Genomic DNA, 13,513 nt, shown 5'->3' on the forward strand with positions numbered 1-13,513 from the left:
GAAATAACAGGAGGAAAAGGAAAGTTCTGAATAAGACTGGAGTAATCAGAAGGCGTACTTGTCTCCTACGATGCCCAGGTTGATAGTGGGGTAGCCATGTTCCTGGATTGTAGCCAGCAGGGTGGAGCGATTGCTGTCCCTGATCTTCCCAGGATGGAGGTCATCCTCTGGGTTTAGCAGCTGCAGCGACACATCAGGAGGAATAAAATATTAGACACTGGTAATGCATTTGGAAGCCATCTTTAAAGTCAACAGAAACCTGTATGTAAAAGTGTCAACAACTACTGCTGATTACCATTATTAGATTTGGGCAACATTTTAACCAAGATTAAACTGCATTCAGTTCACACAGAACAATCCAGAAATCTGTTTAAAGGAAGCCACCTGGTCACACATCAACATGTTCATCGCAGCTGAAAGAGCAGATGAAACAGCTGAACACATGCAGGGTTGTTTGTGCTGTGCTGATTGAGCAGAAATATGTGAACATACTGAAATGGTGTGTGTGACAAAATCACAAAATGAAAATAATGGATGTGTACCTCATTTCCTGTGGACATGACAGCAACCACAGGGAACTTCTGGACCTCCACCTCTGTGACTCCAACAGTGGCCAGAAGGCCGATTTCAGATGGGCCCATGTGGGTGCCCTTTGCCAGCACACACTCCCCTCGCTTAATGTCATGACCGATAGGCCTGTAGAGAGATAAGCATCATGGATTCAAACCTGCTGATGATTCTGATTTTAGTATCAAAACAGAGTCACACACTCACCTGATGTCCTGCCCTGGACGAGCCTGGACTAGGATTCGTACCTCCAGCTCCTCTGTGCCCTAAAAGTCAAACCATCTTTCATTTTTTTAAGCAAGAACCATATTTGTTTGTTGTCTATCTAATAGTAACCGGAAAGGGGCGTTCATCGTCACTGGAAAAATGGCACACTTACATCTTCAGACTCACGCAGGAGCTCGGTATCTTCCACCTGGACTACAGCGTCTGCCCCACAGGGTATAGGGGCACCCGTCGTCACCCTCATCACCTGACCAGGCATCACTGTGTGGGTGGGCTGCTCGGGCGCAGAAACAAAACACAAATGTAAACACAATGGCTTGTTTCACCTTCAGGTCAAATTATGAGCACACAGTAAATGTGCTGAGAGGTGTTGGAGAGGCGCGCAGCCTTCTCCTGTCTCAAAGGTCTAATGTGTTTCTAGTTTGGCAGCACTTTGACTTGTGAGTCCTGCTTTGTTGTGAAGAGCTCTTCATCACCTCCAAAGGGAGCTCACTGATGTGCAATTACATCCGGTCAAGCCGTGAAGGTGAAGGACAAAAGTACTTTATTTTAATATCTAGGTTGTGTGTGTGTGCGTGTTAGTCTCTTTTTCCAATATGGGGACCATGTGAACACAGACCTGTTCTCCAGCTTGGGACTCTCCAATGATGAAGCGGTCGCCTGGGCCGTCAGCCGCTGAAATAAAAGAAAGATTTAAAAGCATTGCACGTGTGCATGTGTCCTTTACGTTGTGTGTATGGGAGTTTGAAGATTTAGTTATTAATCATTGCCACATTTCCATCCATCCATCATCCGAACCCGCTTCGTCCTGCAGTGCAGGGTCACAGACGGCTGGAGCCTATGTCAGCTCTCTATGGGTGAGAAGCGGCCACATTTTTATTTTAAGGTGTACACAGACTACAGCCAAATCAGTGAGAGGAAGAAACTAACTAACAAAGAATTAGGAGGATGTTGGCAGGATGAGGAAGGACAAAGGACACTTGCCAGCCATTTAAGAACTATGGTTAGCATCACAATCCTTTAACCTTTGATCTTTTCTGTTCTTGATTGTAATACTTGCACATCTTGTTCAAACAACACCACCAGCCCAGCACAGACAGGCAGTCTCTGACACTATGTAAAGAGAACTTGTGACCTACAGTATGCAACCTTTGGACACCCATACACCCAGCTTTGGAACTTAGGTAGTCCCTGTCTCCATGTTGCACCTGTTCTGAGGCAAAGCCAGCTCTGGATTATTACCTCCCACACTTACAGTCAAGCCACTAACTTCTCTAAAACGGCACATGCACTATTTTACAACCCCTCCCCTGTTTAGGTCCCACATTGTACAGCCTCAATTTTCTTGCAGTTCACACAGGGAGGAAAAGCCTCCATTGTTCCTGATTCTGGTGTCCGCTGTTCTTCACTAACTGGGACAGTAAGGTCATTTAAGAAAGAGGAAAGGCACACTGGCCTGGTTAGTGTCAGGGTTGCATCGTGCGGGACACACTGCTCACCTGACATTCACATTATTAGGTGCCTTCAAATCATGATTTTACATCTGACCTCCTCTACTGAAAGGATCTGACATAGACAGGCAGCAAAATGTGGTAAAGACAAAACTGAGAGGCGAGAAATATTTCACGTCACCTGCCATAATCTTTGCTTCTTACCTCTCACAGCATAACCATCCTTGACAGAAGCAGGGAAGGGTGGCAGGTTGTCTTTGGCATAAACGTCCTGAGCCAGGACTCGACCCATCCCATCTGTGGGAGAGAAGGAAGAACATGAGGAGAAGCTGGTGAAGGGTGGAGGAGGGAGAGAACCAGTGCATCTGACTCGGATGCAGATACAGAGAGACGTGTGTGCCAGAGGTGTGTGTGTGTGTGTGTGTTGTAGAAGGAGACAGAGTGTGACACCGTGCATCAGGATCTCTCTGCATGACTCACCACCTGACCAGCACACATGAACACACACACTCTCCTTATTCTATTTTAGTTAACTGATTCACGCAGAGCAGGCGGAGGCATGTGAGTGTCCCTGTCCAAATTTCTTAACCACTTCCACATGCCAGACAACTTAAAAACCTTCGTGGAGGAAGAATGCAGACGCCTCACTAAGACAATGGCTCACAGAGAGTGAGTAAGGCAAGAAAGACAGAATAAGTGAGAAGGAGAGTGGGTGGAAGAAAGAAATCCAGCACTAAAATACCTTAAGCTGCTGTGTGGCTATTTATAGCATTTCTGTGCACCTTTATGCTGTGATTATGTGGGTGTTAATATGAAGATCTAAGCTTTGATATCAATGAGAACAAAATATGCATGCACACACAGACACCCACACACATGCAGATGACAGTAATAACAAGCTGCTGTAAATAATTCATATCAGTTGTAGAAGAAGACGCACATGCTCTTGTCCAATCCTCACATCTTTTCTTAAAGTCAACAGCATTTGAGATATTCTGGTGTTTTTTTTTTAAATCACAACCTGCTTCTCCTTCTCCAAGCTGCCATTTAAGCAGCTTGTTAAAACCATGTGCTGAAGCTGAGCACTGAGAAAATGAGAAGATGTCTTGTTGTTGCAGCAGAAAAGTGTGATGAAAACATCTCCTGTAGTACGTCCAGATTTTAAAAAGGGTTACACAGTGATGATTAAAGTGGCACTTCCCATCCCACCACAGGATGGGATAGTGAGTCCCATTCCAGTCTGCATAGGTTAGAAGCATTAGCACTGCTGCCTCTTCCTTGAATGTTGGGGTGTGCAACATTCAAGGAAGAGGCAGCAGTGCTAATGCTTCTAACCTATGATCAATCACTGTGACAGACACTCAACAAATGAAATTCTTCATTAGTGACCACTGAAGAGCAGGACTGTCGATGAACCTTTTAAGGGTTGTTTTTGCTCTCTCACACACCACTTACCATATATACTCCTCTGACCTAAACAAGACACCAAATACTGAGGCCTGGTGCCCATAGTTCACAAAAGCTGCATAGCTTTGCCAGCACATCTGGCAAAGCACAACCAACAGTAACACTGAAAAACAAGTGTGTCAACAGGAGCAACAGTAACCCCCTCTAAAGAAAGGTAGGACAGCATATTTTTACTCATGTGGTGCTACAACTACTTAAACATGAGCTTAGCACAGAGCCTGAAAATTATGGGAAATGAGTCTCGCTCTACCTAGAGATTTATTCATGCATATACCGTACACGTAGCCAGTGTTGGCAACTTAGACCTAAAGAAAGTCGTCCACAGTACCAATGATTCCATCATTAATGTCAACATGGCAACAACTGAGCTCCTTCCTGTACACACGTGTTAAATCAGGTGAACAGAGCAAGTGTGGTGAGTTTTTTAGAGGAGGTGAAGTATTCCACCCCGCCAAAAGGAAAAATTACAACTCCATGTTCACTGTAAGAGGAAACACAGCATACATCAACAAGATGTGACTGTACACACACACACACACACACACACACACACTGCTCTACATCCAGCAGGGGAACTGCTCCAGCTGTTGTCTGTCTAAATATTTCATCTCTTAAATCCCCCCTTTCTCTCTTCCTCACACTGCTGTCCTCCTTCTCCCAGCTGTGCTTTCCTTCAATCCTGCAACTGGCTCCCTGCTTCCAGAACACGGAACATCACTTAACACCTGGAAAAAACAAAAGTGTTCCCTCTACTATAATTGACCTAGAAGTCATATGTGCTGCAGGCCATTATTGCCCCTCAGTCCTCTGCTGCACTGTTTTCAGAGATGAATTAAAGAGTGTGTGTTTTTCCCTCCTGGCCCTCAGGCTGACTCTGTGTCACCCTCAGCTGAAACTTAGGTCAGTCTGCAAGAAGGATGGTAAGACCCTCAGGTGCTAAGCCTACTTCACTGTGTGTGTGTGTGAGACACATGATGGAAAATACTGGGAAAACAAATGCATTAAAAATACACTGTACTATGCTTATAGCAACTATGCTTTAATAAACACATCACTCAAAGACTGAAAATAAACGAGTATTATAACTAAAAATGCATTTTTATTTTTTTGACCACAGGGGGGCAGCAGAAATTAACTGTAATAAACTGGCATATTGTGACCTTTGAAACTGATACTAATTGGAGCAGGACCAAAATATATACTTCAAAATAAGTAAATAAAGCTTTTTTTTTCTTTTCATATATTAGTATAAAATATCAGATACAAATGCCTAAAGTAGCAATCACTTCTCACACTACTCCACTAAAAGTTGAAAAATTGAAAAGAACTTGCATCACATAAAACATTTTCCACCTTCAGAGAACAATAAGCATATCCATAACTCTGTAGAAATGCCAAATAGATATCAGAGATATCGAGGAAAATAATCAGGGGAATCTATGGTGTGATATATGTGCAGCAGCCTGAAAGATATTTGTCCTGCTCACCTCTGTAGTTGATGATCTCAGTGCCCAGGACAGCGGTCATCTCCAGCACAGTGATGAAGGCCTTGTCCATAGAGGTGAGGGGGAAAGGGGACATGCGGTGCCTCCGGGCCACCTTGGTGATGTCCACTGCACTGTGACCTGAGCAGATGTGTGACATGACATGTGCTCAGATCAAACCATGTTCCAAAAACAGAATATGTATTATCTAACCAACTCTCTGTGTCACTCCATGTCCACCTGCAACAATATCAATAGTTTGTAAACTAAAAACTATCAAACATATTTTACTATTTTATATATGCCTGAACTGAAAAAAACGTATACAAAACGAATGTGAAGTATATCACTTCACGTTACAAACCAGTTTCTGGCAGTCCTCTCCCACTTTTCACAACTTTAATTCTTTATTTAGACACTTGCTGAGAGGAAGAGGAGGAAGAAGAGGAGGGAGAGAGAGCTCTGGTGGGATTGAGTCCCATGACTGCAGGCATCTGTGTAGCTCCAAAGGCAGGGAACTCAACCACTCAACTATCTCTGGAGACAAAAACTGTATTTTAAGAATGTTGCTTTTGGCCCAAGAGGCACCAGAAAACTTTTAGAAAATCTACTGAGAAATTTAAACGGATCTGAGCACACTGCAGCAACAGCAGCAAAGGTCAGGTGATACACACAAACACGTACAATTACATAAATAAACACAGGAACTTCACACTAATGGGAGACAAGTGGATTAACGTGATTTATTCTTTTTAGGTATGTGTGCAATAAGACCATTTGATTGCTGTGAGGAGGGATTTGGTGTTTGTTTGTTGGAGCTGTGGAACACAGCTGGATGATAGAGGCGCTCGATAGCAGCCATGTTGGTCTAATAATACCGCTCTAATAATTCCAAAGGTAAAAGGAACAAAGCAAGGTGTAACTAATGTGTAATCTGCTCTCTCCTCCTCTCTTTATCTCTCTCTGCCTCGCTCTTCCTCTGCCTCTCTGCCTCACAGCGAAGAATAGGCGCTGCGCTTTGATTTCCCTTGACCCAATTTCTCTCCTTTAAACATACACTTACGCTTCCACAGCATATTCTGATGCTTAACATGAGGCTTAACAACCTCTGGCAAAACATCACATACACACAGAGACATGCAAACACACACAACACAGTGGGCACACACACACTAAACCGCGTTAGCATTGTTGTACACATTTAAAATCTATTTATGTGTTTGAGAGCACACTCTGTGACATGGCACACAGGTTTTGAATGGAAGGGAAGTTAGCACTCACTTGATCTTAGGATATTTTCTTTGCTGCTGCATCGTGACTGCACCTGGAGATGGAGAGAGCGATCGGGAGAGAAATGCAAAGGGAAAAGAGAGAGAGAGCAGAGGCAGTGGTATATTGAGATAAACCAGGCAGTTCTATGGCTTGTGAAGATGACAAGCTTTTTTATACAACAGTCAGAAGCATTGGCAAGAGCTGTGTCACACTACGCTGTGCACTTTGTCCTGCTGTTGGGAGATGACTACATCTCCTGCATTACCGTTACTTACAGTACACTACATCATCATCATCATCATCATATCACAGGGTAAACACTGATAACTGCACAATATTAGCACTAAATACAATATATATATAAATATATATATATATATATATATATTTACGGACAAAGGCAACAACATACAGAGTGACAATATTGAGGTCATAACAGATGTATCAACTGTGCTACGGTGTAACATCAAATGTAGTGAAAATGCAGTGCTGAGTATTGATAGTGGCTGTTCAGATGTGGCGCAGGATGGAAAGATTTCTCTTAAAATCACTGATGCTGCGAGGTTGCTACCCGTAATGTACGGCAAGGTGGGGAGGAGAGAGGGGCGGGGGAAACACTGGGCTGAGCTTCCCAGAACAAACCTGAGGCTGTCAGAGTAGAAATCGACATATATGCCAAATGTTGTGTCCCAGCTCTGCACTACATACATGGACTACTGATACTGATTTTATGTTTTGCTTCTTTAACGACCACACAGTAAAAAAGACGCTGGGGGTAGTTTAGGTGTCATTACACAGTTCGTCCAGCAGGGTGTGTTCGGACTCATTTACAAAAACCTCTGTGCACTGTCTGCAGCACATGTGGCACAATATACAGCAGCTGAGCAGAGAGTCGCTCTGACCTAAACCAGCATCACATTATTGATGCTTAGCACATCTGTATGCTATGTTAGCAAGGTAGGAAGGTACCCAGCTATTGATTATCATTATACTGTGTATATTGTTAGTAGTGATGGATTAGTCGTTGAGGAAAGGTGTAAGGAGAAAAGTTATTCAGCTCCGGGGCTAACTAGCAATGTTCAATTACCTGAAACAGAAAAACCACCAATGTTATTGACTTCAAGCCTCATTTAAAGAGTCGTACTGAATGACCTTTACATATCCAAAACTGGATGAGAAATGATGTGTTAAATAAGGATAAAGCTCTGTCATGTTCATATAGCAAAGTAGATCCAATTAAGATTTTCCAGTAGCAGTTTTTCTAATGAACACTAACTGCACATAATTAAGTGCAAAAATGTGCAAATGAAACTGAAGAAAACCGACTTGTAACTACGTGGTCCAACCTTCTGCTTGTGTCATCATACTGTTATTGCAGTCTTTATGTAAAGCCTTTGGGCATGGATGGGCAGATGTTGAAACACTGCACCGCCTCCTCTTTGGAAGGATGTTGTGTTACAGCAGGCTTTTGGGAAGCTCAGCCTTAGGGAATGATTAATAAGGGAAGGAGAATCTCAGGATGCAGTTTATTAGGCTACAGTAGCAGAGTCTCATTAGCTTTTATACACCTACATAAATATAGGCCCAGTTAAACAGACTGCAGTGAAAGTGTGTAAATTTGGCCAATTGTCAGCTGGGCACGATTATAGCTGTCTATTTGTTGTGTCTTGTCTGTTAAGAATAATCCTAGCTTTAATATTATATTGAGATTGTTTCTGTCAGTGATCATTTCTCACTCTGCTCTCCTATCCTGTAGTTGCACCTGCTGCATTTGAGTAACCTGTGTGACCTGCATATCAGCTGGGTGTGGGCAGTGTGCGGTATATGGAGAACCAAAACACCCCATGGTGAAGGTGAAGGTCTCATCCACCCACCCCTATCTCTCTCCTCCCCTCCCTCACTGCCTAAAGGCTAATACTGCGACACCACTGGGCACCAAACAGCCAAGGTGAGAGAAGTGGGAATGGGAGGTGGGGGCAATGGTGGAAGAGGAGGAGGGGTGATGGAGAGGTAGAGATATACAAAAAAAAAAGACAGGTAGAGTCAGACGGACAGAGAGTGGAAGGATGTGGATCAGCATGACGTGGTCCCACAGCCCGGAAAGAAAGAAAGAAAGAAAAACAGGAAGCACAGACTAGACAGACTTCACTAAACTACAGAGCCGAGGCACAGCAGAAAGGGGGGAAAACAGGAAGAAAACAAGAAAACAATAAAAGACCACTAGAGCGGCCTGATGGCATCTACTTAACAGACATCCAGCACACCAGACAGAGCTACTGAAAGCAGAGCATGTTAACCAGAGACAGGAATAGACAAAGATAGGCAGATGGAGGAAGAGAAGAAGAAACAACAAGTGACAGAAAAGTGTGTGTGTGTGGGAGACAGAGAAACCCTAACAGACTGAGACAAAGAGTGACAACAGTGAACAACAGACAGATCAGTGGCAGCAGACATACAGAGAAAGAGAGTGAGTGAGAGACAGAGAGAGCTATAGGCAAGCCAGAAGGAAGAGGGGAGGACACAGAGCGGGGCATTTGTTTTGCGCGCTCCTCGGAGGAGGGTGAGGGAAGGGCAAAGGGAAAGGTGGGGTGGGGGCGGGATAGTTACTCGAGAGCTGAAGGTCCTCCTGCGATCATCTTTAAGCCCCTCCAACCTACACTGGAGCTAGTGGAGATAAAGCATCGAATCACAGGCATCAGTGCATCTGTCCCAGCAACCACAGACAGACAGACAGACAGACAGACAGACAGGACAAGACGGAGACAAACAGGAGGACAAACAGACAGACAAGCATCCACTACGACAAGCAACCCTAGCAGGAGGAGGGAGAGAAGCAGCAAAGAGAGAAAGAAGAGAGAAAGCTTAAAAAAGAGGGCCTACAGGTGGCAGACTGCAGGGCCATATATGAGGATCTTAGGCTACAGTGAAGACAGCTATTATAACATATAGGATCGAAATGGGATTAAAATAACTTTATTGGGTGAAGTACTGTTATTAGCTTGAAAATAATAATTCTGTCATTGGTGATTAAAGCTGTTGTCTCTTGCCTTTGTTTATTCTAATTCATATATTCTATAAAAGCAGTCGCTGTATTTCACTTAAAGCAACAAACAAGTTGAATCAAACGCCACTGTGCTATTTATGAATTAACTGTAAATATAATGTTCTATTTTAGTTACATTCTATATATGGGATGTCACATTTAGCTTATCCTGTTAAACAGCTGAAGACACTTAATGTTACAGTCATGGATGTTTGTATAATTACAAATATTAGCTGCTCACACAGTTCAGTTCACTGTACGTGTGTGTCTTTCCCTGAACATCACATCACAGCTTTACACTGACAGGACATTGTGTACAAAACAGCTTTTATAGGCCCATAAACTACATTAAATTGCAACACTTTAAAAACATAACTGACCTCGATTGCATGGTCACATCTTTTATCATCACATACTTTTGGCCACAGTTCTGCAGCTGGCCACGTTTGAGCCAAGGCTGAATTGTACATAAAGTCATAAATACAAGAGGTGATTGATAATTTTTAAGACTGTCAGGTTTAGAAGAACTACCACATTTATTTTTCAGCTTAGTCCTTTTCCTTTCACTTACACCTTTTATCCTGCAGCAGTGGACTGTGTGGATCCCTTAGATGTATTACTTGGTGCTTTGGCCTACAGAAAGTGATCGCAGACACCAATGAGCTGATTCTTCCTCTTTGTGAAGAGGCAGTAGTAGTGTAAGGGTGCCACATCAGGTGACTAGTGTCAAATCAACTGCATGCATCTAGATGCAATTTTCAATTACCCAAAGCAGAGATATTATACCTTATACAATATAAGGGTTTTGGAATAGATGGAATCCTGCATTCAATGTCACTATCTTTTTTCCTAGCCTTTGTTCCTGAAAACTATGATGGCAATGGTTACTAGGAGATTTGTGCCACCACTCCACAGCCCTCATATGTATATAGAGAGAGTGGAATGATTAAAAAAAAGAAAAGAAAAAGTGAGGATTAAGAGAGCTAAATACAGCTACAGCAAGACACAGATCAAACTTGCAGACATGGAAACGCACATATGAAAACTAACCATCGACAGCTACTGCAGGACATTTTTATACAAGGTGTGACTTACTAAATCAGAATTAAATAGGACATCTAGATTAGAAACATATATGTACATATATATATAACTGAACGGAGAACAGTAGATCAGAATCTAGATACCTAGCTCTCTAAACACACAGACAAACCACAAATATCTCAACTTTTCTCCACCCTGCTCAAGTCATTAGCTTAGATGAAATATACAGTCAACATTAGCTCGGACACAGCTGGATGCAATGTGGAGTGATGACACTAACACTGACAGGAGTGGAAAACAAGGCCTCAGTATGCCAAAAAATAGCTCAGTAGAAAAGATCATCACCATCAGAGAGCAATGAAGAGAGACAGTTTGCATATGGAGATGAACATAGTGGAAGAGCTACAGGGGGATGTGAGGAGAAAACATGAGCACAGAAGCAGATTGGGATGTTTTTTGCTTTTTTTTTTGGATGTTTCGAGGGGAAAAAGCAAATAATAAATAAATAAATAAATAGATCTCACACTCATTCTAATCTAGATCTTCACTGCATTTCCCCATTACTGGTGAGAGACCAAACACGTGAGAGGAGAGAATGTATGAGGGATGTTCACGCAGAGACAGCAGTTTAGAAACCAACAGAGTAAGCAAAAAAAAGGCATAGAAAAGCATTGTTGACATATCAGTGTGAGTGTGTGCATCTCAGGACAAAAAAAAAACACCAGCTTTCATGCCAGAAACACTAATCACTCCACAACCCTGACGTCGCAAAGGAAACAGCCTGACGACGGGTTGTCATGGAGATCTGCCCTAAAGATCGATGGCCATGGGGAAGCTGGTGGCAGCGGTGTGTTCAGAATAGTGAGTATGGGCAGGTCAGTGAGACACGTGACTCAGAGCCTATTGGGGAGGGGGGCAAATCAATGGGGCCAATAACCAGCCCGGCTGAGGAGACGCTCCAGGAAATGATGGGATGCAACTGCTGTGGTGCTGAGCTCAGCACAAAACAAAGGAGCTGTCAGACAAATTATGCAAAAAAAGGGAAGATTTATACATTTGCTGTGAGGAGGAGAAGGCCGTGGCAGGGAAGGAGGGGGAGGCTTGTTCCAACCGGCTTTAACCACCCTGCCCCTCAGGACAGAGTAAGGGATAGGGAGAGGGCCAGAGCAGAGGACGGAACAATGGAGTGATGGCAACAGAGCTGTAAAAGGGCAGGGCGAAATGCTGCTGAGGCAATCGAGAGCCAAGTCCTTCTCCCTAGGGACTGAAGGCTGGAGCACGGGGGTGCTGACAGAGGTGCTTCTCCTGGGCAGGTCAGTTTCTGTCCCATGTTAATCCAGCACTCACATACATCTACCAGGCACTGATACACAAATCACACCTGACGAATGACCAGATGGGTGATAAATGATTGAAAATGGGTGCTAGTGGAGGCAATGAGGAAGAATGTTGGTGGCTACCTAAAGGTGCTGATACACAGGTCAATTTCCAGACCGAATATGCATGAGAACAGTTCTTTTGACTCTTGATTACATTGTCATGTGTATCACCACTGCAACTCTAAAGCTAGCTCTGAATGGTTCATGAAACACACCCTCTCCCTGGTAGAAATCTGACACAGATTATGACAGTGTGTCTGTGTTCATGAAACAAGACCCTTGTTACACCTGTTACACCATGTACACCAGAACATGTGACAATATCTGGATAACACTGAACATATACAGGTGGTATTAATACATTTAATACATTGTTATCAGATTTTAATTAGGAAGAATTAGACTCATAGATGAGCATGTAGATCAATGGTGTCAGAACATCCGCTGTTTTAATCTGACTCAGCCAAAGATGCAAGTTCCAATGATCTACATGGCTGTTTCTCTATCAGCCAACAGTCAAGGTTACAGAAACTGTGCGGCTGTTTTTTTTTTTTTATTCTTTATTTTTGAATTTGTTTTTTTCATTTTTTGATAGCAGGGCAAAACTGAGAAAGTTGCATTTACACCAAGTAGAGATCTGTCTACAAGCTAAATTACATCTTATATACTACATGTGAATTCTTCAATCCAGACTGAGAGCACATGTTAATAACAAGTGTACGCTGGATCTATTAGCCTGCTTGGGCCACTCTTACAATATTACCACACTGTGATCTCTTATTGTTATATTTTTTCTCTCACACAGCAACCACTTACTGTGTGTGTGGTAACTGCAGCTGTGCAGTTTAAACTATTGTACTGTCTGTGCCTCCCTGTCTGTGTACGTGTGTGCATGTCACTACAGTATAGATATGTGGGATGCCAGTGGCCTTTGCATGCCGGTAGAAAAGAAGTTGCTAGAAGGTTAGGCGAGTTTACCTGGTCCAAGGTAGAGTACCTTGACTTGAGCGTGATGACCTCATCCAGGTGAGCCCTGAATTCTCTCCGTGAGGCCTGGGGGAAGCCACAGGATAGTCACTCACCGTCATAGCAAACACTCACACACACACACACACACACATAGCACACACACACACACACTCACAGGCATGCGCACCCACTCTGACCAATACAACATATGAGTTAGAGGTTCTTTGAAAACACAATCATCTGATTTAATTCACCAATTCACACATGCGCGCACATCCCAGAACTAAGCGACCAGTTCGCTGACACACATTCTTCAATCAGATAAAAGGAAATTTCCAAATAAAAGAATGTACCAAACACTAGAAACCACCAAGACAACAGAACCGAAGATGGATGAAGAACAGAACCAGTTCAGTTCCCATAGAGCACTGTGAGAGTGAACACATCTTTGAAGCAGTGTGTGTTATCAATAGACCACAACAGCTAGGAATGATCTGATTGGCTGCTGCTTATAGTGTGCAACAAATCTAGCTTCTAACATATAAAAGTTAGGAAGGCCTTTGTTTAGAAAACTTGCTGCCTACATTATTTGGTGTTGTAATTAAGGGGGAA

The 13,513-nt window shown here is 43.1% G+C and overlaps 1 protein-coding gene across 6 annotated transcripts in view; it reads right to left on the bottom strand.

Moving 5' to 3' along the window:
• Positions 1-13,513, bottom strand: part of gphnb (gephyrin b) — a 67,249-nt gene that overhangs the window by 3,007 nt on the left and 50,729 nt on the right. For 5 of the 6 annotated variants that reach the window (XM_028397530.1, XM_028397528.1, XM_028397529.1 and 2 more), the window contains 10 exons: positions 12,911-12,985; positions 9,074-9,130; positions 6,476-6,518; positions 5,198-5,335; positions 2,448-2,540; positions 1,412-1,467; positions 947-1,066; positions 775-833; positions 543-696; positions 59-180 (listed from right to left, as the gene is read on the bottom strand). In XM_028397530.1, the coding sequence (XP_028253331.1) occupies positions 59-180; positions 543-696; positions 775-833; positions 947-1,066; positions 1,412-1,467; positions 2,448-2,540; positions 5,198-5,335; positions 6,476-6,518; positions 9,074-9,130; positions 12,911-12,985 (917 nt within the window). The remainder of the gene's footprint in view (positions 1-58; positions 181-542; positions 697-774; positions 834-946; positions 1,067-1,411; positions 1,468-2,447; positions 2,541-5,197; positions 5,336-6,475; positions 6,519-9,073; positions 9,131-12,910; positions 12,986-13,513) is intronic. The other variant, XM_028397531.1, reaches the window with a different exon arrangement.

This window comes from Parambassis ranga, chromosome 24, assembly GCF_900634625.1.
Source record: "Parambassis ranga chromosome 24, fParRan2.1, whole genome shotgun sequence".
Taxonomy (NCBI): domain Eukaryota; kingdom Metazoa; phylum Chordata; class Actinopteri; family Ambassidae; genus Parambassis; species Parambassis ranga.